A 27,232-nucleotide genomic window follows, 5' to 3' on the forward strand; every position below is an offset into this window, starting at 1 on the left:
CCCGAGGTACCACTGTATATGTTTTAAACATATAAATAAATAGTCCTTAAGGGAGCTGAAAGTGGGTGGAAAGAATTACAGCTTCCCATGTTTAATTTGCCTCACTTATAACACTTTCACACAGATGTTCCAAGTTTTGTAATCAACACAAAACCTGTAAAACCTATTTGTTGAGTTGAAAGTTAAATGTATAAACAACGGACAAACCATAATTCATTTCCAAATCACCAACTCTAAAAACACTAGCATCCATCTGTGACCAGCCTTAGCCACAACAGATTTCTGAAAACTCATTTGTTTAACTTGTATCTGTTTCCCTTCACACAACAGGAGATATTTAACAAATTAGTAGATAGATTATTTTTAACAGTATCCAGCTCCTTCTTGTCATCTATCTTCAATTGCCAGTTTAGTTTACAGTGGTACCTCTGGCTACATACTTAATTCGTTCAGGAGGTCCATTCTTAACATGAAACTGTTCTTAACCTGAGTTACCACTTTAGCTAATGGCACCTGCCGCTGCGCTACTGCCGTGCAATTTCTGTTCTCATCATGAAGCAAAGTTCTTAACCCAAGGTACTATTTCTGGGTTAGCGGAGTCTGTAACCTGAAGCATCTGTAACCTGAAGTGTATGTAACCCAAGGTACCACTGTACTTATACAGTCATACCTCGGGTTGAAGTAGCTTCGGAATAAGTATTTACGGGTTGCGCGCTGCGGCAACCCAAAAGTAACGGAGTGTGTTACTTCAAGGTTTCGCTGCTTGCACATATGCAGACAATCAAAATGATGTCACGCACATGCATGGAAGCGGCGAATCGCGACCTGCGGGTTGCGTTTGCTTCTGGATGCGAACGGGGCTCCGGAACGGATCCCATTCACATCCAGAAGTACCACTGTAAAATGTGTTGGCTGATTTTCCACCCAAAGGTGCACAGACAATACATATCCATATGCTATTTCCTGGGCAGATGAAGTTTTGTGGCACATCCTGTTCTACATTCTGTCTCTTTAATGTTATTGTTGTTTATTAAATTTGTATACCTCCCATCACCCATAGATCTCAGGGTGGTACACAACATAAAACAAGATACAGAGGAATTGCTTCATGGTATCAGTAGGAAACTAAGTAACAGTGCTCTCTGAAATCCCCCTCCCAAGTCAGACACAGCTTGTCTTCAAGAAGGGATAGCACTTTTGAAAATTTTAGAAGCATTGTGGCAACATATATAACACAAATCTTAAATACTGTGAAAGAAAGGAAAAGCAAACAGAAGAAGGCTCTTATGAACTGATGCACTGTTACCTCCATCATATCCATCAAAAATTAAGAATCAGTTGTGTCTGGAATTCAGAATGCATCAGCTTTACTGCATTTCTTCAAGAAAACATTTGACCTTCTGTACCTGGTAAGGTGTAATAGGCATCCATTCTGTAAGCGCTATAATATCCTCTTCTTTATCCAAATGCGAGAATCCAGTCTTTGTAGGCTGTAATGATATTTGCTGGATAAATTTAAAGTAAAAAAACCATCTAAGGCAGTGCTTACTTGAGAGTATGTCTCATTGTCACATCCTTCTGACTTAAGAGTGAGCAGGAAAGGTCTCATAGCAATAGGCTGATGAGCTTTAAGTTCCAAGGGATTTCCCAGTTTCCTCAAAACTAGTGTGTTTCTTAAAAAAGGGTGAGAGCCAATGTAATGCAAGTGTCTGCTTGCACAAGGGGGTTTCTCTTTCCTCTCATCACTCCTGCACCCTCCCAACCCCCTCAAACGTTCCTCTAGCATGCAAGGGGGCTAGATGCAGAAGACAAACTGAAAATCATGTTGCACAAGCCAATTTCCATTGAACAAATGGACATACTGTATATCACCGCATGTTGCCCCAAGAGTATAAACTTAGTTTATTTCAGAAATTAAAAAGATGATTTAATTGGCTCGGAAAAAATACCAATATTTTTCACCTTCACAGGACAACCAAGCACTGAGGAAAATAAAGTGAGGGTTGGGAGTAGGAATTTTTAAAAAATCAGACTAGAAAAATTGTCTTTCCACTAGGGAGGGAAATGTCGTCACACCATTCCTTGGTGGTGGAGTGCCGCAGGACGCAATTCTCTCCCCAATGCTTTTTAACATCTTTATGCGCCCCCTTGCCCAGATTATCCGGAGCTTTGGGCTGGGCTGTCATCAATATGCTGATGACACTCAGCTCTATCTGCTGATGGATGGCCACACCGACTCAGCCCCGAACACTCTGACCAGATGCTTTGAAGCTGTGGCTGGATGGTTTCGTGGGAGCCGATTGAAACTAAATCCTTCGAAGACAGAGGTCCTATGGCTGGGTCAGGATGGCATGGGGATGAGGGACCAACTCCCTTCTCTTGCGGGGGCCCAATTAGTGCCATTGCCTTCCGTTAAGAGTTTGGGTGTAATCCTTGACGTCTCCCTTTTCATGGAGGCGCAAGTTACAGCAACAGCCAAGGCGACATTTTTCCACCTTTGCCGCATCAAGCAGTTGGTCCCTTACCTTTCCCGCCCTGACCTGGCCACAGTGATCCATGTGACGGTCATCTCCAGGCTTGACTACTGTAATTCGCTCTAAGCGGGGCTGCCCTTGAAGCTGACCCAGAAACTCCAGCGGGTGCAGAATGCTGCAGCGAGGCTCCTCACGGGGTCTCTGCCATGGGAGCATTTCAATCCCAGTGCTTTTCAAACTGCACTGGCTCCCGGTAGAGTTCAGGGTCAGATTTAAGGTGCTGCTTTTGACCTTTAAAGCCCTTCACGGCCTAGGGCCCTCGTGCCTACGGGACCGCCTCTCCTGGTATGCCCCACGGAGAGCCTCAAGGTCCATAAATAGCAACACCCTAGTGGTCCCAGGCCCTAAGGAAGTTAGATTGGCTTCAACCAGAGCCAGGGCCTTTTCAACTCTGGCTCCGGCCTGGTGGAACGCTCTGCCTCATAAGACCAGGGCCCTGCAGGATCTGATTTCTTTCCGCAGGGCCTGTAAGACAGAGTTGTTCCGCCTGGCCTTTGGCTTGGAGCCAATTTGATTCCCTCCCTCTCTTTCTTTTTTCCTTTCCTTCTCCTCCTGCGATGAGGCTACATTTTAATATTTTAATGTTTCAATATTTTAATGTTGTATTTTAATTTTAAGTTGTAATCATTCAACTTGTGTTTATTATTGCTTGTAAGCCGCTCTGAGCCCTGCCTTGGCTGGGGAGGGTGGGGTATAAATAAAAAATTATTATTATTATTATTATTATTATTAAATCAGATGCTTAAAAAAAATCAGACTATCTGTTTTTTAAAAATCATACTATATGCTTGGAGATATTGTGTGTGTGCATCTGACGTGGCACAGCCCTTACTACTTTATGCTCATAAGATACAGGAAGCCCCAGCTGACACAGCGTCCAGGCGAATTAAACAGATGTGCAAGAAGAGGGTAAGTAGAGCCCCTTAAGTTAATAAGTTTATTAAAATAAACAGTGAGACAGAATAGTAAGGGCGCAGTAAGGGCCTTGTGTGCTAAGACCCAAATCTAGAAAAAACTTTTAACTCAGGAGCTAAATTCTACGAGTAGGAAGTCTTTAGAAAAGCTCTCAGGAGAGGGAAGTGCTCACATGCCCATGTGCTGCTTGCAGGTTTCCCACAGACATCTGCCTGGCCAGATCCAGCAATCTTATGTTTGTATGACATGGGAATTTCATGGTGTCTCCTACATTTTCATGTATCACATTAAATTTGTTTTGAAATATTCAGTGTTGTTGTTTAAAAGTACTTAATATGCTATGCTTTGAACTGCATATGCATAAGCACTACTACTTGTTATGTCCAAGTTGCACCGGTCAACTGGATCGAGGAGGAGTTTAGAGCAAGAGGGAATGAGTTTATCCCCACTGCATTTTGAGTATATGTGACACATGAATTTGACTAATTTTTAAAAGCAAAATCTAAATATAGAGGCAGAATTCGAGCAATTATGTAGTTCTTTACTAAATCAACCCAATACCCAATTATCCAGGTTGCACACTGAGAACTGTTGTGTCACAAAGGTTCATACACATTGCTGTCCTCTTCTCAAGTCTTAGATACATTAAAGTCAGGTTACTAAAATATCGACCTTTTTTGCTTGGGCGTATCTACGATATCGATGCCGGGCTTTTGGACAGCAAACTTTTATAAGCCAGTCTTCTCCAGAGCTGTCACTATCTAAAGATGTTGCTGAATCAGTCTAGAAAAAACAACAAGCAAACACATTAAAGTCAGCATAAACAATGAAAACTTTCTGCATAGATGGCTTTCCCCACCCTACCGTGACCAACCAACTAGAACTGCCATTTGTAGAAATGCCAGTGTGTTTAGAAGCCTATAAAGAATGTTCTTTATAAAGTTCAGGTTCTTCTCAGATGTCAACTGCTAAAAGTAATGGGGGAATCCTCATAACTAAATAATCAGGTGTGATCCCTACCTCTTGCTGAACTGCCCATTCTAGAACAGGGATGGGGAACCTGTGGCCCTCCAAAGAGTTGCTGGGACTACATGTCTCACCACTGGCTATGCTGATGAGGCCTGCTGGGAACTGAAGGCCATGAAGAAAAGAAACTGAAGGCCTTCTCTGCTGCTCCAGAGAAGCGGACACGGAGCAATGGTTCCAAACTACAAGAAAGAAGATTCCACCTAAACATTAGGAAGAACTTCCTGGCAGTAAGAGCTGTTCGACAGTGGAATTTGCTGCCAAGGAGTGTGGTGGAGTCTCCTTCTTTGGAGGTCTTTAAGCAGAGGCTTGACAACCATATGCCAGGAGCGCTCCGATGGTGTTTCCTGCTTGGCAGGGGGTTGGACTCGATGGCCCTTGTGGTCTCTTCCAACTCTATGATTCTATGATCTGGAGGGCCAAGGGTTCTCCATCCATGTTTAGAACAGTATCATTTATAGAGGGAAATGAAGGTTGGAGTTGGATGGGGAACAGACGACTACCTCAGTGCTTAAGGTGGCCCAAACATAACTAACATACTTAAGCTGCAGGATACATGCACCACTTGGAGAAAATCTGCTGTCTACTTCATGGGGGTGTGGGGGGGACTCTTTGCATATTCATGTTATCACTAAGAGGGTATTTATAACAAGAATTATGATTTTGCAGCTTCTGATGTTTTATTCTTTATTACATTACATTTTTGTGCTTGTAATTATGTGTTTTTTCATACGGTTTTAACTACTGAAAGGCGGCTAAGGAATAAAACGATGAATGGATGGGTGTAAATGCAGTCAGTTTAGATTATCTGTGCAATTATGAGATTCCCCCCCCCCCCAGGTTTAAGATTGTAGCTCGTTGTTTGCCCTCTGTGGTTTTAAGCACACATGTAAATATTTTGCCCAAGCTATGTAGTTTTATGGTTCTGGGACTCTTAGCCCCGAGTTTAAACTTTTATGGCAGTGGTTTCCTCAACTTGCCTTGCCTTGTAGAGACAAAGGAAGGTCTTATCCCAAAGATGCTTCATGTGGTTAAAATCTGCAAGCGACAGAAGGCAAGTACACCCCCCCATGAAACATCAGGTGATGCTGTACCTTTTAGGAACTTCAGATACTTGCTTAGACATGCTTTTAGTAGCACTGTTTACTCGTTTTTGGAGGCCAGCAACTTGCCCAGGAAACCAACTACAGAACTTCAGATGAAATGTGCAATGTGTAGTGCCTTATATATTGCCATTTATTTTAAATCAGGATTGGTTTAAACATAAATGGGGCTTATGTTATCTTGCCAGTGGTGTTTTATGGATTCTATTATAGATTTTGTGTGGAAGCATAACTGTAATTCTACTTCCAGCTGGTTATGGATGAGCAATGCCTCAGCAGTGCTAAAGAATCCTAGTGCTCAAATGACCTACGGTAAATCTAGTTTGCATTTTGAAAACTGAAGGGATGGTTCTGGCTGTGGCTGCAGCTGTTGCGTGTGACAGACAGCAGCGCCAGGCTCAGAAATTCCAGCAGAGGGCTGAAGCCTCTCTCGGATTGGCTGCCAGAGGGGAGGGGCGGAGCAGCACTTTCAGAGGGAAAATAACAGGCGCTGTTTCTGAGGAAGAAGTTGGACAGGGCTTGGTTGGGATGGGAGAAAGGGATGAGGAGAGGATTTGACTGAGCGGCACATCCGCTCGGAGGAGACTCTCTCTAGCCAGAGGAAGGAGCCTCGCAGTCTGGCTAGGAAGAGCGGGTGGAGGGTCTGGGGAAAGTCTTCTGACAGGAACTAACTGGAGGGCTGAGTCTGAGCCAGGAGAGGGAGAAGAAGATGGGGGAAGACAGACGAAAGCGGGGTCTCCTTCCAGGCGGGAGGGGAGAGATCTTCTAGGCCAGAGCTTTCCAGACTTGTCATCTTGATGACCCACTTGTCAGAGATGCCTCGTTCCGATTTACTAGCAAACGGGAGGCTAAACAAAGCCCTTTCTAGCCCCGGAAGGAGCGCAGGGAGCATTGCTCTCTTCTTGGCAAAGAAGACCCCTAAGCCAGGAACAAGGGGGAGGGGACCCCCTGGGTCTGTTGTACTATTTGAAAATAGCTCAGTAGTGGGACGGCTAAGAGAGGGGAACTGAGGGAAAGCGCCCCTCGCTTATGAACCAGGGTATTCAATTGGGAAACACTGGCCAGTTAGCACTCCAGTTGGAGAACAGCCTTGACCAAAGGTGTCCTAGACTTTGAAGACACTCGAACTCAGGACGCAAGGGAGAAACGTGCTAAGAGGAAGGCACGCTTGGCACATCCTCACCGTGACCAACTCCCGTCCGGAAACCAATGTCCCCACTGTGGAAGGACGTGTGGATCCAGAATTGGCCTCCACAGTCACTTACGGACTCACTGTTAAAACCGTGTTCATGGAAGACAAGATTGCCAAAGAAGCAGCGGCAGCAGCTGTGTCAAAAGTATTTAACTGTAATACCTATAACAGCTAAGTAAAGAAACGAGAGGGAAGTAGCAGAAACTGAGTTAAGCATTTTACCACCTATTCAAGAACCTTGAACATCTACCTGAAGTGTAACAACTGATTTTTAGCATCCAAAGTTTAAGAAAAACTGTGTGTTTAAGCCTGCAATATCCTTATATTTAGTTTAAGTGATGTTGACTTCTACCTGAAAGAACACATCTCACGACCCAACTTTGTTTCACAAACTACTTCTTTTTGTAACTAAAACTTTTATTGCTTGATCAACTCCTACCTAAGACTCTAAATCACACAAGACTTGTGGTAAATTGTAGACTTTCATTTAATTGGCATACTGTGAGGTGCATCCACTATATTTAATTGGGGGCAGTAAAAGGAGTAAATCTACATATTAATTGGGAAATATATATATATATAAAATGTACAGTAGCACTTGAGAGACTAAGTTTGTTCTTGGTATAAGCTTTCGTGTGCATGCACACTTCTTCAGCTATTAATTGGGAGTTAACGGTGAGATCTGCTACATGTAAGCCAGAAAGTCAGCCGGCAGCTTTTTTGCTCCGCTTGACATCTTGATCTGCTGCCGCCCAGAAGAGCCCTCAAAGAATTGCACCCGTTACCAAGGCGGCAGAATCCCAGACGGGGTTGGACTACAGCGCCCATCATGCACGGCTTAGAGCGCCGGCGCTGCTAACGGGGCGGCCGCCTCTTCCTGCCTTGCAGGGGATCGGCCCAGACGCCTCCCAGGGTCCCTTTCCAACTCCACCGCTCTGAGGCCCGGCGCCCTGTGGGGAAGCGCGTCCCGAGGCGGAGAAGGGCTGGTCCGCAGGGGCGGCGGCCTTCGGGAGGCGAGGCCGCGGGGTCCCTCTGGCCGTGGCCACTCACTCGGTCGGGGAGGCCCGGAGGAGGATGGTGCTCTTTGGGCGTGGATGTCATTGGCCCCCGCTGCCCTCCGGCGGCCCCGCTGCCCTCCGGGGCCTCCATGCCCGCCGGGGTCGGGCGCGGCCTCGCCCAGCGCAGCCCGCCGGGGTCTGAAGCGTCCTCGCCGCTGGCCGGCGGAGGGGCGAGGAGGGACGCAGCGCGCCGGCGGAGGGGCGCCCCTCCGCCGGGGGAAAAGAGTCCCTCGGCTCCTCCTGCCCGGAACGCCCTACGGAGTTCCGCTGCTCCCGAGGAGTGGTTGCCTCTTACCGGGCTGCGAACGGGGCTTCGGTTGGAAACACACGCGAGTCCCACCAGCCCCAGGAAGAAGACGGCAAGTCGCCTTGCTGTATTCATCCGCGCCAGGCGGCCAAGGCGCCCGAAGCCCCGCTCGTAGCCATGGCGATTCGGGGCGAGAAAGGAGCTCCAATCAAAAGGGAGCGCGCTTCCCGAGGAGCCAATCGCTGGCCTCCGCCATTCACCCGCTGAAGAGTTGCAGCGATTGGCTTCGGGGAGACGAGGGGGCGGGCTGGTCCTTCAATCCACTTGCATGTAATTATCATCTCAGCCGGGGATGGTGCGCCTGAGCATGTGCAGAGAGCCAGCCCCTCCCTGGCAGCAAGGATGTGGGGACTAGCCACTTGATAACTAGTTATAAATTATCTGGGGAACCCAGAATTTCCATAAGTGTGGAGACGCACAGAGGACATGTGCGGTCTAGCTGCACACACATTCCATGCTATAACCAATTCACCTGAGAGAGCGAGAGCGCAGATAAAGTGACCGAGGGGAGCATTTGCTGATTAGTGTGGCACTTTCCAGCTTAACATGCCTCTCCTGTCTGTTGGAGCTATTACATGTGCTGCTGAAGCAAGGTTGCATTTTCCATACTCTGCAAGTGATCCGATTTTCCAGGGACAGTCCCAGAATTACGAGAGCGACGCCAGCTTCTGATCTGATCTCGGGAATGTCCCTATCCCCCACCCGCACCCCGCTCCGTGCTGCTGCTGCTGCGGATTGCAGGGAGGAAAATGAGCCGGTGCTTGTTGTGAGTGGTGACTGCGACTGGCGGCTGCGAGGGAGCATCCCATTGCTTCTCCATGGCCCTCCCTGCCAGCCTCCTCCCTTGGGCAGCTGCTGCAGAGCGGGTGAGGAAGACGAGAGGCGGCTGCTTCGCATGCCCAGCCTTTCAGGAGGCACCGGCCCGGCACTGGTGCAGGCAGAGGGCAGGGCCGCCCAGAGTGGGAAGAATGGGGGAACAGAGCACAAGGAGTCTTGCTTTTTCATACAGAAATGTGTCTAACCTTGCCCCTTTCTATAATTTATCAGTGTATGTTTTTCTTTTTGTAAATCTAAGATAAAGGTAAAGGTACCCCTGCCCGTAGGGGCCAGTCTTGCCAGACTCTGGGGTTGTGCGCCCATCTCACTTAAGAGGCCAGGGGCCAGCGCTGTCCGGAGACACTTCCGGGTCACGTGGCCAGCGTGACATCGCTGCTCTGGCGAGCCAGAGCCGCACACGGAAACGCCGTTTACCTTCCCGCTGGTAAGCGGTCCCTATTTATCTACTTGCACCCGGAGGTGCTTTCGAACTGCTAGGTTGGCAGGCGCTGGGACCGAGCAGCGGGAGCGCACCCCGCCGCGGGGATTCGAACCGCCGACCTTTCGATCGGCAAGTCCTAGGCGCTGAGGCTTTAACCCACAGCGCCAAATCTACCAAATACTAAATTAAAATCGGGATTAAGGGGTTTTCTCAGGCAGTGGAGGATGTATGTGCTGTGTCCTGCTGGTGTTGGGTTGGTGGCACTTGCTGTGGGGGGGGGGGAAGGCAACAAATGGGTGTGAAGGAGGATCAGTTGGGAGGAGTGAGAAATGTCCCTATTTTTATCTGAGGAATGTTGGAGGGTACACGTTTTCAATGGTAAATCTTTGTACATGAATGTTTTTACTTTGCGGCCCAACTAATTAACAGCGGTTTATACCACATATGCAAATGACAGTTTTGTCTTTTCAATGTATTATATATGCAAGTAATTGTAATACTTGGTATGTTGTAGGACATTTTTGCAAGTTCAGAACACTTCACATGCATTACCTCAGTAATTCTTCCACCAACCTGGCATAGGTCAGTATTACTTCCGTACTGCAGGAAAAGGATGGGGTAACACTTTGGGGTTACATCTGGTATTTAGCTGCTGATGCTAAAGTACAAAGTAAGTGCAAACAATATAGGTGGCATTTAGACCTAACAGCAAACATTTACCATTATGAGTAGAGCAGCCTTGAGCTTGCAGATTTCCTCTTCCTCATGAGTAAGTAGACACTTCAGCTGGTTTGCTATTCTCTTCCAAACCATGCTTATAATGGCAAGCAATGGTGATGTGAGTGGGCTAACTCTTCCTGTACCCCCTTTTCTTCAGATATACCCTCAAATCACACACACACAACCCCAGTTTTACCCTTCACCAGCACATCCATTCACTGAACATAAATGGAGAGAAAGTTTGGTGTACTAGTACATTGTTAAACACATATCATTTAAATTCTCCCGATAGCTTAAAATGAAAGAATGATGCCTTCGCAACACTAAGAAATTCTGTGGAATCAGCCAAAGTAGGGATTTCTGCATTCTTGGGGGACTCCCCAAATATACAGAAAGATACTTGTTTATTAATCAAACCAAACATCATGAGGATTGAACACGCTCACTAAACTCCAGGAGGTATGCAGTGTTGAAGTATTGACTTCCAAAGCTAAGAGTCTTTAAAACACCATCCACAGCAGGGAGGGAGAGGAAAATGTGCTCTGGACCCCATACTCTTACAATTGGTACTTTGGTTCTTGAACACCTTGGTACTTGTACGTTTTGGCTCCTGAACGCCAAAAACCCGGAAGTAAGTGTTCCAGTTTTCAAATGTTCTTTGGAAGCCAAACGTCTGACGCTGCTTCCGCTTGAGTGCAAGAAGCTCCTGCAGCCAATTGAAAATTGTGCCTTGGTTTTCAAACGTTTTCAGAAGTCGAATGGACTTCTGGAATGGATTATGTTCAAGAACCAAGGTACGACTACTTGGGGCTAGATGGGAAAACATTATTTCACCTAGCCCCAACCCTCAGCAGATAATGCCATTGGAACTTACAATACAGTATATTCCTAAACTGATTAGGTTCAGGGCAAGTAGCTTCCATTCATCTTGCGCCAAATCTCAGCTTCAAGGGCAGATTAGAAAACAACTCCAATTCCAGAGCTCAGCAGTTTTGTGCTACAGTCAGTTTCACGATGGTCACCCTTGTAGGGCAGTGCTTTTTTCAGGGGGCACTCAAGGGTACGCAGTACCGGCACATTGTTTGTTGCTGTTAAAAAGTGTGGCACTCGCTGTAACGACTTCATGGTGAGTACGGGCACCTATTTTTTCTAAGGAAAAAGCACTGCTGTAGGGCCCCAGTGTAAGCTAAGTACTTCAGAGAGAGTATGGCCTTAAACTTGTACCTGGTAACTAACAAGAGGTGTTAAGGAATAGTTTGTGCATTCATGTGACAATCACAGAGTGGTTCGCTTGCAGTGATCATCCATAGTTAATAGGTCAATGCTTCTAACGGACTCTGACTCCTCTATCAGTGTAGCTAGCTTATAGCCAGAAAAATGCTGGAGAAATCCTGCATTTACAGTAAGTGAGCATTGTGTCAAAATATAAAGACGAATGGCCTAATACATTTTAAAGTATTTGCTTTATGTCATATATCAAATCTCTTGTTACCTGGTACAGATCAGCAAAGAGTTCCTTTTCCTTTAAGCAGTAATGGGAAGAAAATTTTCAGCAGCTGAAGCTTTGCCTGTTATTGATGCTTTGTCAGAGAAGTTACATTTCACAACATCCTGCTTTGGGGGCAAAGGGCATTTTATAGTCTGTGCTTTAGCTGCAAACACCCATTAATTGGCTGTCAGATAGAGTTACTCAGGAAAACTCTTGATAAAAACCAGCAGTTACACTGGAATGTTTATTGCCCTCATCGAAAGCTGGGTGTGTTCTCTTCTCTCCTCCATTCTCAAGTCAAGGCTTTCTCCTCCCATGTTCCGTGCATGGCCGGCCCAAGACATGTTTCTGCCTGAGGCAAAGAAGATGGCACCTCTGCATTCCACATGCGGAAGCTGACAGAACAGCAAATTGACACTGGAGGGACCCTCAGGGTACCAAACCGTATGGGAAACAGCCTTACTAGAAAAGCTAACCAACAAATTGAAATTAGCATGAGGACAAACAAGAGAGGATGCCTTCCACCCTGGAGTGGCTCCCTTTTATTACATATACAGCCCAAGGAGACAACAACATCGCCTCCCCCCTCCTGCCCCAACAGCATACAAATCAATATGGCTAACTTGACCCAACAACCCCCAGCCACCCAAGCCATGAACAAAACTCACTGCAAACAACCATGCCCTGGCCTCCCCAAGAGGGCTTGATACTCCCATTGTTCCAGTCACGTTTTGCCACTGGCAACCCCACATCTTTCTCCCCCCAATCTGACAATGTCCATGACAGCAACATCTCACACCAAATGTAATTGACGTGTGGACAGGACTCTATGAACTGAAAACAGAGGCGTTATATGTATGTTTGTTATCAATGACAATCTTTCACAAAAAACAAATTTCCATCCAGAGATCAAAGATTACAGATTTCAGTTCCTTTCCTAACCAGAAAATCTACGTGGAGTATAATCCTGATTACTGCAATGCTGTGATACAAGATGATTGCTAAATATGGAAATTGCAAATGAAATGTCTTGGTGCACTTATTTCGGATGAACCATTCAGACCATGATGCCCTTGTTCTCTGTGAGGATAAGTATACTTCTCTGGATTTACCTTGCAATAGGTCCAGTAGCATGTGGTAAAAGCAAATAAATATAGTAGATAGAAAAGTTTTTTCATTGGATGTGATAAAATTGGGTATCTGGTTTTAAGTTAATGAAGTAATTTAGACAAAGTTCCATATTTACCATTCAAATATCCAGTATTAGAAATCCAACAAATAGGGTATATTGACAGCAAAAATATGTGTGCTGCTATTGTAATAATTCTTAGCCTTGTTAATTTCACACTCGGCTTAAAAGATCTTCATTATTCATTTCCGTTTGTGCACTTGGGTTGGCTGTGATATAGTGGTGCCTTGTTGTGTTTGGCACATACTAATGGAAAAGGTGTCTGGCTGCCTTTTTCTTTCAAAACTATAACATTCAATTTTTTCTTCAGCCGAGACAGTCCTAGTGCTTATTAAACGAAATCCTTCTTTGAGTAATAAGTCAACCAGCAGGCCCAGCACATTAGTTCCATTAATCAATTTCCTCTGATCAGGTTTTATAGAAACATATCTGGAAAAAACCATGAAAAAAATGTTAGTGCCAGCATGTACCAGATAGTATACACCTACACTTGGTATTTTGCCTGCTACCAGTGCACTAAAAATCATCAGTAGCAGTCTTGCCTTAGTTATTGCACACGCCTAAATATAAACTAGGGACGCAGGTGGCGCTGTGGGTTAAAGCCTCAGCGCCTAGGACTTGCCGATCGAAAGGTCGGCGGTTCGAATCCCTGCGGCGGGGTGCGCTCCCGCTGCTCGGTCCCAGCGCCTGCCAACCTAGCAGTTCGAAAGCACCTCCGGGTGCAAGTAGATAAATAGGGACCGCTTACCAGCGGGAAGGTAAACGGTGTTTCCGTGTGCGGCTCTGGCTCGCCAGAGCAGCGATGTCACGCTGGCCACGTGACCCGGAAGTGTCTTCGGACAGCGCTGGCCCCTGGCCTCTTAAGTGAGATGGGCGCACAACCCCAGAGTCTGTCAAGACTGGCCCGTACGGGCAGGGGTACCTTTACCTTTTAAATATAAACTAGAAATTGATTAAAGCAGACAGCTGAGGTATAAGGTATATGATGAATGTAGTAGAATTAGAGTTGGAGCAGGAAGAACCTATTTGTATGAAGCAGGGTTTAAAAGAGAACATCTGAAAAAGGTACAAAAAGTTGTCAGAGTTGCATGAGAGTACATATGCTATTTGTATTGTGTTAGCTTTGAAATTAAGAAAAATACCTTGCTATAAACTGATCACTGTAGTCAGTGCCACACTGGAAAATGACATCATGATGGGAAGGCCTCTCCAAAGAAAGGGGAATCAACGACTTCTGTGAAGGGTCATTATGGCTTTTCCAAGTTGTTCCAACAAGCTTTTCTGAAAATACAGTGATTCTTCCAGCCAGTTCACCAATGGTGATGCTACAAGAGCCAAATACCCGGAAAAAAGCTTGCATTTCTTGGAGCAAGAATCGTATTTCCAAGATCTCTAGTTTTGGTTTCAACAAACTTTCTGGACTCAGAAGGTCAGCCAGAGAGTAAATTTCATAGAAATCAGCCTCTCTCTGCAGCCTCTGGTAGTCTGAGAAGTCACTGGGCAGAGAAAGCTGTCGTGTTCTTAGGAAGTCCAGGATATAGCTGAACAGAACTCCATCACGGTCTATAAAGAACTGGCCATTCACCAACCTACACTCTAAGTCATTGCCACCCAACATCCTTGCCAATCTAGATTCAGGGAATTGCTGTAGCGTAGAACGCCATGTTGTGAATTTTACTCCTCCCACATTCAAAATGCTCACATCTTGATTGTTCATTTTTCTCTTCTCCACAGGAAAACAGTGTCTTCTGGCAGTCTCTCCAAACTACATACGTAGAGGCAAAGAGCAAATCCTGTCCTGTGTTATGGGAGAAAAAGGCTGAGCAAACAGGATTCCCCAGCAACAACGCTGAAGTGTATAGTTTTGTTTACAAGGCTGGGTTGGTTGCTTGGGAACCAAAATACTGCAACTGAAATAAAACATCATTTAAAAAAAAACATGTTGAAAGTCAACCAGTGAGATCCTGACTGGCCAGAATAGCATCCAGTTTAGGACAGATCATGACCTACTTCCTTCACCCACAACAACAATCTACCCAAATGAGCTGCCTATCTGTGAGGCAGATATTCACAAATGCTACTATAGCTCAGTTTTGTGATCAAGGAGCTACATAGGCCTGTCCTGAAAGCAAACAGATTTGTAAATTCCTATATTGGGCTACAATCCTAACCCTTTACCTGGGAGTAAAGACTTACTTCTAAGTAGACATGGTGGATATTTCACTTTGGGGACAGAGGCTGATCTTAGGATGAAGTTCAAATTTTTTGTTAAGATAAGCAGCAATTTGGTATTTGAGTTCTCAAAGAACTCTCGGGTCACCCTAAAGGAAACTAATATGCCAAACCCTGGGTACGTGTGGGGTTAGGGGAGGAGTAGTACCTCTGGTGGGGGACATATCGTGTTCATTTGAGGGCAGTTTGTCCACCTCTGGGCCCCACCCTGCACTCAGCTTACTCGCAGCTCGTAACTGTCAGCATGGGACAGTGGCCACAACTCAGGAAACTCCTTCAACTTGCCAGCTAATCCAGGTGGGGGTAGCCAATTGGTCTCAACATCCTTTGTGGATTAGGGACTTCCCTTGCATGTGAAGATGGGCTCCAGTGCATTAAGCAGACAGGAATAATAGTGGGTCCAACAGTCAAGGTGGTTTCTGCACGTGCTGTAGAGGCAAGTGAGGGGCAGGTGGGGCTCATCAGTCTGGGAAGGGAGCCCATGTACTCATCTAGCAGGACAACTCTCTGATCCTAACCATCTGCTGCCTTGTAGGATATCTTTGGGAGAATAAGCTAAGCAGTAAACCTTATGAAATGTGGAGAAGACTCCCAAGATGGCTTCTTGTATGCCTCCACAACTCCTGCAGTCAGGCTGATGCCAAACAGTGCTCTACTTTCCTTTGGACCCCATCAGTGAGGCAGAGGGTGGGTGGGTCTGGACAGCCCAGGACCTCCAGACCCCTGCTATGCTGGCAATCGGCCCAACACCCAATTGACAGTAATGAGTCCGACTCAGAAACAACTGGATCCCAAGCTGGCTCAGTGTCTCCCAGAATGCCCCATTTTGGAGCTTCCCATCAGTGGTATTTTTACTGTACTTTTCAACTAAGGATTTCTGTACCTTATAGGACAGAGCTGTTTTGAAATTTATATAGTACTTTATATGACAGAAAGGGGACGCAGGTGGCGCTGTGGGTTAAAGCCTCAGCGCCTAGGACTTGCCGATCGAAAGGTCGGCGGTTCGAATCCCTGCGGCGGGGTGCGCTCCCGCTGCTCGGTCCCAGCGCCTGCCAACCTAGCAGTTCGAAAGCACCCCCGGGTGCAAGTAGATAAATAGGGACCGCTTACCAGCGGGAAGGTAAACGGCGTTTCCGTGTGCGGCTCTGGCTCGCCAGAGCAGCGATGTCATGCTGGCCACGTGACCCGGAAGTGTCTCCGGACAGCGCTGGCCCCTGGCCTCTTAAGTGAGATGGGCGCACAACCCCAGAGTCTGTCAAGACTGGCCCGTACGGGCAGGGGTACCTTTACCTTTACCTTATATGACAGAGCTGTTTTGAACAGGGCAGAGGAAGACGTTCCCTCCATCGAAACCTCTGAAACAGTGTTTGGACAGCAGGCTAAGATGGCCTGATCAGCACCAGCAGCCTTTTTTCTTCCTCCTTTTAACATCCATCCTGAAGTTTTCTCAGGAATTCAAAAGATTGCACACCACTTTGTAACAATTTGGTTGGCCTAATTTATTTCCCTAATATGAATTTAGATTATATAGTTTGGGTGGGATTCACCTAAACAGACCCTAAGCAGAATCCCTGGATAAGGACTTCCACAACAGGGCTTACCCCCTCTTCTGCCCCTGGTACTCCCTGAAATTGGCTTGGCAGCATGAGAGAACCCCCAGAACAGCACATGCAGGGGAAGGGGTTACTGCTCTGCCTGGCAAGCTGGAGTATTTGCACGGAATGAACTGGAAAAGTGTGAAGTTGAATTCCACCCTTTTGGATCAACACAGCTACCTTTAAAGCCAGTGAGACTTACATTCAAGACAGGGTATATTTAGGATCAGCATCTAACTAGAAACAGTTTTTTAGAAGTTAATAGTATGTATTTGTTCTTTCACATGTACATCCACATCAGGAATTGTTTTGCAATGTGCTGTACTTCTGAAGTTTGGTACATCAGTGGTTATTACTTATATACTTGACCTCACAACCTATTACTTACACATTTTCTCCCCATGTGTCCTTCTTAACGTTGAAACTCAACAGCAATGCACATACCGTATTTCATGATTTTTTTTACATAATCTGCAATGCCTATTGATTCATACTGTACACACAACTGATGCCTTTCACCTTGGAAAAAACAAGATAAATTGGCACTTTTTACCTAAGTAGGTATCTCCTTTCAAATTCAATGTGCAAAGTATTTCCAAGTATCAGTAGTTGGACCTGAGAAAAATGACATCAATGATTGCTTAATCACTTTTTAAGAAGCTTCCAAAGTAATTAGTTTGAACATACTTTTCTTATTATACAAGGGTAGAAGTTACAAAATTTTGTATTTGCACATAAATTGGGCAATATTATCCAACATCACAAGGGTGTAATTTACACATTTTTCACTCAGAATGGCAGCACCACCAGTCATCTTCTCCCAGTAGATGATAGCATGATCTGCCATCTCTGCTGTGTCTGCCAGATAACCTGTGCCAAATGCAGATATAAGTATTTTCCAGTGCTGGAGACTGTTAGATAGAAAGTCCATAAAAAACATCTGTGTGGCAGCAAGTATAAGGAAGGAAAGCAAAACAATCACAATTAACTTATGTAAGGACAATGAAGAAAATGCCCAGTTAAAAGTACTTTTTTCCTGAGGTAACGAAAGTTTGTCCACATCTGCAAGCTTAAATTGTTCCCACTGGCTTGTATCAAAACCTTTCATTGTGGAATTGATGTTGACAGTAAGACAAGGCAATTTGGTTTCCTTGATCACCTTGATTTTCTCTCGGAATTCCTGCATCTGTTGCAAAAACACAATGGGTTCAGACACCTCTTTAAAGGCTTCGGCAATATTAAAAGCGGTTCGTTGTTCTCGTATAATAGTGTTCAGTTTATTAATTTCTGGATCATATGCCTGCATGACTGCAAGCTTCATTGTCTCAAAATCTGAAAGTATCTCATTCTTTTTTTGTTCCAGTGTATACTGCAATTTCTCAAAAAAATCTTTTACTCTGTCATAGTCCTTTGTCAGCATCTGGAGGGCTTTGCGCTTGCTGGCTTCCAGGGTGTCTAGCCGAGAAAGTGCATCCCCACAACGCCATGTTTCAAAACCCTGGAACAATGTCTCAAAAGCAAGTTTTTCCTGAAAATAAGCATCTTCAATAGAACAAAACACATGCTTTATATGATCTCCTCGAGTTGCACAGATACCACATATCAACTGTGTGTCTGTTTGGCAGAAAATGTTGAGAGGCTGACCGCTGTGTACTTTACACACAGGCATCTTTGAGGTTACCTTAATCTTGTTATATTTCTCTACAATACCTTTGAGGGAATAGTTGACTTGCAGGTTGTTAACCCCTGTCACAGTGGTTTCCTTCCGACATGTTGGGCATTTGAAGAGAGACTGTCTCCAAATTACATTCCGAGCATTTCCCTCCAAAATCCCTTCCAAACATTTCTTACAGAAGTTATGTGAGCAGGGTAGGGCTCGGGGATCCTCAAACAAGCTACAACAAATGGGGCATGTAAGATCTTCTTCAAGGAGCTCCATTGCGGTCTGTAATGAAATGAGAATTCAGATAATTATACTGCATAATGATCACAATCTAAGAAACTCAGGCATCTTGTCTGCCATCCTACGGGTGTATTAAGTCCTTTAGCCAAAGCAGTGAATATTTAAATACTTTATTTCACAAGAGATGTGGATCACAAATTCTACACCTGCTAAAAATACCCAACTATCAAAATTCTACATTTGCTTTTCACCTTCCTTTCTCAGAGCTAGGCAGGGCACAACAGGGGTGGGGAGGTGCCTGCTTCATGCCCCCAGGCTGCGCGCCCGGGGCAACGGGCACCACGGCAGTCCACCCCCCCCCCCATTATATGCTGTTGATTCGAGCCCCCCATTGGGCAAAAGATTCCCGCACTGCAGTGGGTTGGACTGTTTCCCAACCTTGTGCCTCCAGCTGTTTTTGGACTACAATTCCCATCATCCCTTGCCACTGGTCTTGCTAGTCAGGGGTGATGGGAGTTGTAGTTCAAAAACAGCTGGAGGCACAAGGTTGGGAAACACTGGATGACCGCGAGGATCCTCCCTTCCAGCTTTACACTTCGGCGATTCACTTTCGGCGCTAGGCGAAAACCTTCCCATATAACCTGTAGCCTTTCCGAAGCGGGCGGGGGTGTTTTTAAGGCATTTCTCTGGGGGATTTCTTCTCTTCGTCCTCTGGGCCACATAAAGACACCCGCACATTCAAGGAATAAAAGTAACCTCGCCCCCCCCCCCGAAGGACCAGACGGGCCCTGGCGCAAAGGGCGAGGGAGCCGAAGGCCGCGCCGCCTCTTCACGCCCCGTCTCCCTCCGCCGCCCCGCCGCTTCTCCGTCCCGCTCACCAGCCCGTCGCTCGGGAGGCCGCAGAGCCGCCTCGGCCGCCCCGGAGGCGAGCAGGCCCGTCTCTAGGCTCCTCGCCCGCCCGCCCGGGCCTGCGCTGCTGCGCCTGCGCACAAGGGCTCCGTCCCTCTGCCGCCTCAGAGACGCAGCCGAGTCCCCGCCCCGCCCCCGGGGCTTGTGGCACAAAACCCCCACGGCGACCCCTTAGGATTAGTTATGCCATGATCAGTATGAAATTCACATGCCTGGAAGGGAATGCGGCCTGGAAGGAAACTCTGCCGCTTAGCCACGCGACAGGCGACGCTCGGCCCCCCGGGGGGGGGCGCCTGAGGGACACCGGGCTGCTGTGGGGATTTGGCGCAATACGGGGCTGTTCGGGGGCAGAGGCGGGGAGCGGGAGGCGAAGGGCGAGTCGCTTCGTGGGGCCCCCGGGAGTCAGTCGAGAGACGCAGCCCAGCCTTGTGGAGGGGAAGGGCTGCCCCATGTCGCCGGGACTACAGCTCCCATCATCCTCGGCGGCTGGCCTTTGTCGCTGGGGATGATGGGAGTTGCAGTCCCGGCGACGTCGGAGGGCGGGCGGGCGGCTGTGTGGGACTCGGGCTCGCGCAGACACGGGGCGGGCGGCGGCGACGATGCGGAGCCTCTCCCGGCGGGGCCAGCAGCACCGGGCGGGCGCCTAGGCTGGGGCTGCGCTCTGAGCGGAGAAGCCGAGGGCGGGAGAGGCGGCCATGGCGGCCTCGTCGGGCTCTTCGGCGCCCGGCCCCGTGTGGTGCTGCCTGCGCTGGGCCTGCTGCGGAGACGCCGGCGGCGGACATATCGCCCTCAAGGAGATGCCGCTGGTGCAGCTGGACACGCACCGGATGGGTAAGCGGAGGCGGGCTACGAACAAGAGCGATTGCAGCGAGCCTCGGGGCTGAGGCAAGATGCCTCCGCCCCCCGTCAGCCGAAAGCCCGACGCTCCCCACTGGGCCTCACTGCCTCCCACTCTTCATATCTATTGGCTCTCAGCACAGCTAAGGGATGGTGGGAGCTGTAGAACAACAAGATAGTTGAGAAAGGCCGGTAGATTTTAGCAATACTCTTTAATGCTAGACTAGAGTGAGTAACCCTTTGAACACGCACCACCCCCCCAGAGGGGAGGACACACAGCCCACCTGGGGAAATGCTTCTGCTATATATTTTCTCTCAACTGCAAAAGGGTTCCTCCCATAAATTGTTAGCCACCCTGCCATTTCAGTTGGGAAATAAATTCTTCCTTTTATTTTCCGCCTTCTTCCAAAGCTTAGCAGAAGAGCAGTGGCTACCTTGTTATCTTATTTTTTTAATTTTTTTATTTCTTTAACTTCTGCACTGCCCTTCATCTGTAGATCTCAGGGCAGTTCAAAACCTTTCACTCACACTCGTAACATCTGGTCAGAATCCTATTAAAAATAGGTTTGATTAGCAAGAAAATTAAGTGGGTGCCAATAGTTGGTTCAGCCTTGACTCCTCTTGCATACCAGGCTGTGTACAGTGGTACCTCGTGTTACGTAACCTCAAGGGTACAGAATCTTTGGGTTACGGCCACGGCCAACCCAGAAGTGTATACTGAATCAAATTCTTTGCTGAACTTCAAATAAACTGAATCTACTGCATTTTTCTGGTCTGGAGCACTAAGCATCATCTCATTTCTATTTTCAGCCACATATTTACTTTGTTCTTTGATCTAAGGTAGCAGTAGGGAATCTGTGATTACCCAGGTGTTCATAGAATCATAGAACTGGAAGAAACCACAAGGGTCATCTCTAGCTCAACCCCCGGCAATGCAGAAATCTGTTGACCAACGCGAGGCTTGAACCCACAACCCTGAGATTAATACTACAAGTCTGAGAATCTCATAATCCCTGACCACTGACCATGCTGTCTGGGGCTGATGGGAGATCTGATCTGGAGGGCCAGAAATTCCCTATCTCTGACCGTGGCAGGTTTGAGATAATGGGGATAAAACAAAAGCATTTGAGCATTCTCAACTGTGGGGTAGGCAAATCAAAAATGTACCAGTACCACACAGATCCAAGACACACTTTCTAGATCCTTCTGAAAGAGAAATTAGGAAGGTTGCATAAGGAAGAAAAGATGTCAACTGAACTGTAGTGATAATCAAAACAAAAACAAACGGGCACATAACTTCTTTCACTGCCCTGGCAGGTAAGTTTTTGATACTTTCACTCTTGATTTGAAAGATAAAGTAGGAACTCCTGCTTTCCATTACTTCCCCATCCGTGTTTTTTCTAGGGAAACATGTTTCACAACCTGGGGACTGCTTCACACTTATTGAATTTCATACTCTGAAGTGATGTCTGTGTGTGCTCCCTTGTGTGACAACTCAAAACACCTCTTTCCCAGCATGAACATTAAAACATGATTGCAAATATATGCTTTTTCTACTTTTTATATGTGGTAGGAGCAATCAGGATTTATTCACTGCTGGAGTGTATATATGTTAAGTGCTATAAAAAATATAAAAAATGTCCTTCCAGTAGTATCTTAGAGACCAACTAAGTTTGTTATTGGTATGAGCTTTCGTGTGCACATACCAATAACAAACTTAGTTGGTCTCTAAGGTGCTACTGGAAGGGGGGGGGGAAATTATTTTGTTTCGACTAGAGCAGACCAACAGGGCTACCTACCTGTAACTAGAGCTATAAAAAATAATTGTGTAAATGTCATGTGAGTAACCACAGGTCTTCTTCATATCCAGGAGTGTCTGTCCCGCATATCAGGTTTCCATGATCTTGGATTAGGACATAAATGCAGATTATAATAGGACAACTAATTTTTGCCCCCTTCTGTTATAAAACAATGTGAATTATTGCTGAACAGAGTGTGAGGAAAATCTAAGGACAAAACTGGAGTTATCCTGGGAACTGTTTTTTCTCTATCAAGAGGCGTTCCAGTCTCTTTGGATTTTGAATACTTAACTGGAATTAGTTTAGAGTAAGCATCAACCTTGTCTTGTTTTGGGAGAGTGCATGGATTTAATTCATAGACTAATGAAACTCCTTAGAATTTTACAGTTTAAAATTAAAGTAATTCAAGGGCACCTCTAATCCTTAACCCACTATCACACAGTATAAAGACTGGCAGAAACTGTAACTCCCTTGGCTTCCCAGGGCTTGTCCATGGTGGAATTTAATGTGGATTTGAAGCTTCTTGGATTTTCTAATAATTTTTGTCATCAGCAGCCTCACAATAACCTCTATCCAAGTGGCAGCCTGCGCTCCTCCCACCCACACAAATAAGGATTTCCCCACAGTTTAAGGCTACATTCTTAAACATATTTATAAGGTAGAAAGACACAATGAACATAGTATGACTTGGTTCCGACTAGATAGGCATAGGGTTGAGCTACATAGCTGCAATCCTAACCTTACTTAAAAAAAAAAAATTGTGACAAAAACAGAATAACAATAAAGAGGGGACATGTCTCTTGAAACTTGTTTTGTCTTTTTAAAATTGTTTCTGTCTTTTGGGTTAGTTTTCCCATCAATGCAATTATCCAAGTTTGCTTGGATATATAGCAAATTCATATAGCAAATTATCTTTCTGTAAATCTTTCTGCCTTCCAGCTATGGGAGTAAGTTTCTCTGAAATCAGTTGGACTTATTTCCAAACATACTTGTTCAGAATTGTGCTGCATGTCTTAAATGGAAGTTCAGAATGTTTCAGTTTGATGCTTTTAATTCTACAGGAACAGATGTTGTCATTGTCAAAAATGGACGGCGAGTATGTGGTACGGGAGGCTGCCTAGCCAATGCTCCTTTGCATCAGAACAAGAGCTATTTTGAGTTTAAAATCCAGTCTACAGGTCAGTCAAAAAGTTAACGCTCGCAAAAATTCATCATGTTTTGCTCAGATTGGATTCAAATCGCCGAGTAAAATCCACTGTTGCATGAGCAGGCTCCTGCTCACACCCTGGGATTTCATCCTCCTCTCGCCTTCCATCTTGTGGCCCCTTACTGCTCAAATCTGAGAATCATAGAATTATATGAAGGAGAGCCAACAAACTGAAGCTCAATCCAGATAAGACTGAGACACCGTTAGTGGGCAGTTTCCTAGACCAGTTGAGGACTTTTACTGTTTTCATTAAATTATTCACACCAGGATAGCCGTTCACAAGATAATTTCTAATGTAGCTATTGCAATAAAGTTATTTTTTTCCAGGGAGGTGTCACGAAGTCAGCTCCTTGCTAAGGGTGCAAGGTATCCTAGAGAGGCTTCCACCGGTTCAGTCCTAGCACCTCCACTTAAAGTGTCAGATTGCCTGAGACTTTGGAGAGCCATTGCCAGTCAGAGTAGAACCAGTTGGAGCCCTTGTTAGCCATGTTGATTTGCAAAATGCTTTGCTGGCAACCAAGGGTTCCTTCAGCTTCCTTATGGAGCCAGGTTGCAGCACCTCATTGCCCATAATTCAGTGTAGTTGGGACCAGTTCAAGATGAGGGTTCATTAAAAAAATTGTCAAGGGCTTTAAAAAGGGTTCTGTTGCAGTTGAGCAGGGGCGGGAAGATAAAGGTTTGGTTTGACTTCCTGATCAATATATGCTCATTATTTCACCTACTGTCATGACATAGCACAGTCAGTTGTGTGTGGAAATAAGCTACTTGGGCAAGGCTGGGGGAATGTCTTGCAAGTTCCCCCAGCTTTGCCCATTTCCACTGTACTACACTAAAGTACATTCTCTCTCTCTCTTCTCACTTCTCCCATGGCTGTGCCATTCCATTTCACCCCTCGCCATGTATTCAGGAATCTGGGGTATTGGTGTTGCGACTCAGAAAGTCAATTTGAATCAAATTCCTCTTGGGTGTGATGTGAATAGTCTAGTACTGAGAAATGACGGAGCTCTGTACTACAATAATGATGAGAAGAACAGGTTGCCAGCAAACAACCTTCCACAAGAGGGTGATATTGTGGTGAGTTTCTTTCAGTATTGCTTATATGAATCTGACCAGAATTGATGGTGTTTCCTCCAAGCCAAAGCTAACTTCAAAGCAGATGTGATAATCTCTGCTATATTTGCAACAACAGAGTCCAGTTAAGCTGGTCTTTATGTAAAGTTGGACTTTAATACAGAACCCCAAGGTCCTTAAAAGGAACCTGTTGTTGCCATAATTCAGGCCAAAGGAAGACCACACATTCAATCAAATTTAATTCATAATAATAAATCTATGGCCTTTACAATGTGGTGGAGTGCGTGGGTTTTTATGTATTTTGTGTCATTTGTATTTTTATGTTGTGAACCACCCTGTGATATTCGAATGAAGAGTGGTATACAAAACAAACAAACAGGGCTGTGGGTACTTGACACGTAGTGGGGTATTGGATGTAAGTAGCTCCCTGAAAATGTTCATATTTTTAAAGTAAGTTTGTAGCTCTTATAGCTGTGAAGTTAATGTTGAAATGTCCACAACATTCAGAAGTAAAATAAATAAAAGTGGAGTCTAAATGTCACATTTGTGTTACAGGGAATTACATATGACCATGTAGAACTAAATGTTTATTTGAATGGGAAAAATATGCACTGTCCAGCCTCAGGAATTAGAGGAACTGTCTTCCCTGTGGTATATGGTAAGTTTGGGTTCTCAGGACTTATTAACACTTTGACCTCCCTACTACACAGCTTCCTATTTTCCACATAGACCAATATTCTGAGAATCGGCTTATATTTTAATAGAACATTCCTACCCCCAGTGTGGGACGCGGGTGGCGCTGTGGGTGCCTAGGACTTGCCGATCGTATGGTCGGCGGTTCGAATCCCCGCGATGAGGTGAGCTCCCGTCTTTCGGTCCCAGCTTCTGCCCACCTAGCAGTTCGAAAGCACCCCTAAGTGCAAGTAGATAAATAGGTACCGCTTTATAGCGGGAAGGTAAATGGCGTTTCCGTGTGCTGCGCTGGTGCTGGCTCACCAGAGCAGCTTCGTCACACTGGCCACGTGACCCGGAAGTGTCTTCGGACAGCGCTGGCTCCCGGCCTCTTAAGTGAGATGAGTGCACAACCCTAGAGTCAGACACGACTGGCCCGTACGGGCAGGGGTACCTTTACCTTTACCTTACCCCCAGTGTAAGGTTCCTTGTAGTCTCTAGGGTGGTCTGGTGGAGAGTTGGACAACAGCTTTTCAGAACATCCACTTGAGACTTGTTGATCAAGAACTTGGACCAATGGCCATAGCTGCTAATCTTTTCTAACCATGGAAGATTCTTATCATTGCTCTGCATAATCATAAGGACCAAAGGTGGTGGTTCCTTTGGGATTTAGGCCACATCATCTTTTTCCCCTGCCTTAACAACAACAAAAAGTAGTTCTTTGTGCTCAAATGGGTAGTGCTGGGTGAATTTTCTTATTATGCAAAGGTAATTTGTTATTAAGTGCTATTCGCCTGCTCACTTGTAATGTGTAAGAATTGCTTTCCGGTGTACAGGTAGAGAGGCTTTTGCAAACTGGATGAGAACAGGTCAGCTGTTGATGTGCCACAAAGATTTGTGAGCTTTTAACTTTTGTTGTTTGAGTTGCAAGGCTTTGTTAGACTCCATCATAATTTCCAGGAGTATTGTCAACATAAGTAATATTTTAATCAAGAAAACAAAGGTTAAGTCTCTGCCAAGGCTGGTTGAATGTGAAGTATGCATATATGCAAGTTTTTCACTATTTTCTTCTTCCTTCTTATAGTGGATGACAGTGCCATTTTGGATTGTCAGTTCAGTGAATTTTATCACACTCCTCCAGCAGGGTTTGAAAAGATACTCTTTGAGCAACAGATTTTCTGAATGTCCCTACTGAGGATTTACTCCCTAGCACTTTCTACAAAACCTATTCTTTTAAAGCTTCTCATTATTCCTAGGACACAAACTTGTATTTAATAATGTTTAGGTGCTTGGGGTGGACAACCATATTACCAGAGAAGTATGTTGCAAGTGTTAGATTTGACTATGGTTTTGTAACATGGACAATATTTCCATTTGATGTACAGGTATGCAGTCCACTACACTGTGATCCCTGTATGTCCATGATGACACTGTTCAATACATTAGTGTTATATGCTGTTACATTCTTAACAAGTCTGAGAAACCACACAACAATTTATGGATTAAACGTATTGTCCACAGCAAGTGTTTCATCTTTTCTTCTAGCAAGAGATTTTAATAAAAGTGTTCTTGTGTTAAATTAGGGCAAAATGCCGGCTATAATAAGCGAAGCCAACCTCTCATTTAAAGTTTGCTTACTGGAACAAGCAACTGTGGTGAATAAATTTTTTGATGTTGTAATAAAGTGTTTCTTTTGAACTCTTAATTAGTTCTTTGGGGGATATTTCATTTACCTCCCTCAGAAAATAATAAAAAATTATAGGTTGTTTTTTTCTCCTGTTTTTGTGAATATTTTAGGTTGATTTTCTGTGTACTCAGAATATCAAGAATTTTGTAACGCTAATACTATAAATCCAGAAATCTGAAGCATGTTGTACATGGACTGCTACATTAAAATAAATACTTTTTACCTCTGAGAAAGATTTATTGGGAATAGTACAGCAGGTTTTTTTTTTAAAAAAAAGTTTGTGCTTCAACATAGTTGCCACCCTTTCTTTGCTATTTTCTTTATTTGCCAATTGTTGAAAATTATGTCTTTGCATTTCAGATCCTTGAATATATTATCTTAATTCTGTTTGCAAGTACAGTAGATTGAAAAAGCTAATTGCTTTATTGTTACAGTTAACACACATGCATACCCTGGCAGGTTTTTCAGCCTTATGAAGGAAATTATTTTGGATTCTTTATAATCCACTGATACTAGAAATACTTATTTT

At 45.3% G+C, this 27,232-nt stretch overlaps 4 protein-coding genes across 4 annotated transcripts in view; 1 reads left to right on the top strand and 3 right to left on the bottom strand.

The window, feature by feature from the left end:
• Positions 1-8,210, bottom strand: part of LOC309366327 (uncharacterized protein) — a gene marked incomplete at its 5' end in the record, with an annotated part of 34,993 nt that extends 26,783 nt beyond the window's left edge. The window contains 3 exons of the mRNA XM_081904776.1: positions 1,407-1,505; positions 4,122-4,232; positions 7,821-8,210. Of these exons, the coding sequence (XP_081760902.1) occupies positions 1,407-1,505; positions 4,122-4,232; positions 7,821-8,210 (600 nt within the window). The remainder of the gene's footprint in view (positions 1-1,406; positions 1,506-4,121; positions 4,233-7,820) is intronic.
• Positions 8,211-12,502: 4,292 nt separating this feature from the next.
• On the bottom strand, positions 12,503-15,950 carry KCNRG (potassium channel regulator). The gene is made up of 2 exons (XM_081906567.1): positions 13,934-15,950; positions 12,503-13,220 (listed from the first exon to the last, which is right to left on the bottom strand). The coding sequence occupies exons 1-2, from the start codon at positions 14,506-14,508 to the stop codon at positions 12,974-12,976; spliced, it is 822 nt and encodes a 273-aa protein (XP_081762693.1). The 5' UTR covers positions 14,509-15,950; the 3' UTR covers positions 12,503-12,973.
• A 1,305-nt stretch (positions 15,951-17,255) lies between these two features.
• On the bottom strand, positions 17,256-19,540 carry TRIM13 (tripartite motif containing 13). The gene is made up of 2 exons (XM_081906435.1): positions 19,400-19,540; positions 17,256-18,563 (listed from the first exon to the last, which is right to left on the bottom strand). The coding sequence occupies exon 2, from the start codon at positions 18,555-18,557 to the stop codon at positions 17,331-17,333; it is 1,227 nt and encodes a 408-aa protein (XP_081762561.1). The 5' UTR covers positions 18,558-18,563; positions 19,400-19,540; the 3' UTR covers positions 17,256-17,330.
• A 528-nt stretch (positions 19,541-20,068) lies between these two features.
• SPRYD7 (SPRY domain containing 7) lies at positions 20,069-26,721 on the top strand. Its single transcript, XM_081906607.1, has 5 exons — positions 20,069-20,261; positions 23,128-23,244; positions 24,181-24,347; positions 24,900-25,002; positions 26,101-26,721. Exons 1-5 carry the CDS (start codon positions 20,126-20,128, stop codon positions 26,196-26,198), a joined length of 621 nt encoding a protein of 206 aa, XP_081762733.1. The 5' UTR covers positions 20,069-20,125; the 3' UTR covers positions 26,199-26,721.
• The last annotated feature ends 511 nt before the right edge of the window (positions 26,722-27,232 follow it).

This window comes from Podarcis melisellensis, assembly GCF_964234715.1.
Source record: "Podarcis melisellensis genome assembly, chromosome: 3".
Taxonomy (NCBI): domain Eukaryota; kingdom Metazoa; phylum Chordata; class Lepidosauria; order Squamata; family Lacertidae; genus Podarcis; species Podarcis melisellensis.

Excerpts from the sequence above, each read along its gene's own strand:
- KCNRG (XM_081906567.1), bottom strand. The coding sequence starts at position 14,508 with ATGAACAATCAAGATGTGAGCATTTTGAATGTGGGAGGAGTAAAATTC. Across the intron at positions 13,221-13,933 it reads AGTGATCAGTTTATAGCAAG|ATATGTTTCTATAAAACCTG; the intron begins GTATTTTTCTTA and ends GGTTTTTTCCAG.
- TRIM13 (XM_081906435.1), bottom strand. The coding sequence starts at position 18,557 with ATGGAGCTCCTTGAAGAAGATCTTACATGCCCCATTTGTTGTAGCTTG.
- SPRYD7 (XM_081906607.1), top strand. The coding sequence starts at position 20,126 with ATGGCGGCCTCGTCGGGCTCTTCGGCGCCCGGCCCCGTGTGGTGCTGC. Across the intron at positions 23,245-24,180 it reads GTTTAAAATCCAGTCTACAG|GAATCTGGGGTATTGGTGTT; the intron begins GTCAGTCAAAAA and ends CCATGTATTCAG. Across the intron at positions 25,003-26,100 it reads TGTCTTCCCTGTGGTATATG|TGGATGACAGTGCCATTTTG; the intron begins GTAAGTTTGGGT and ends TCCTTCTTATAG.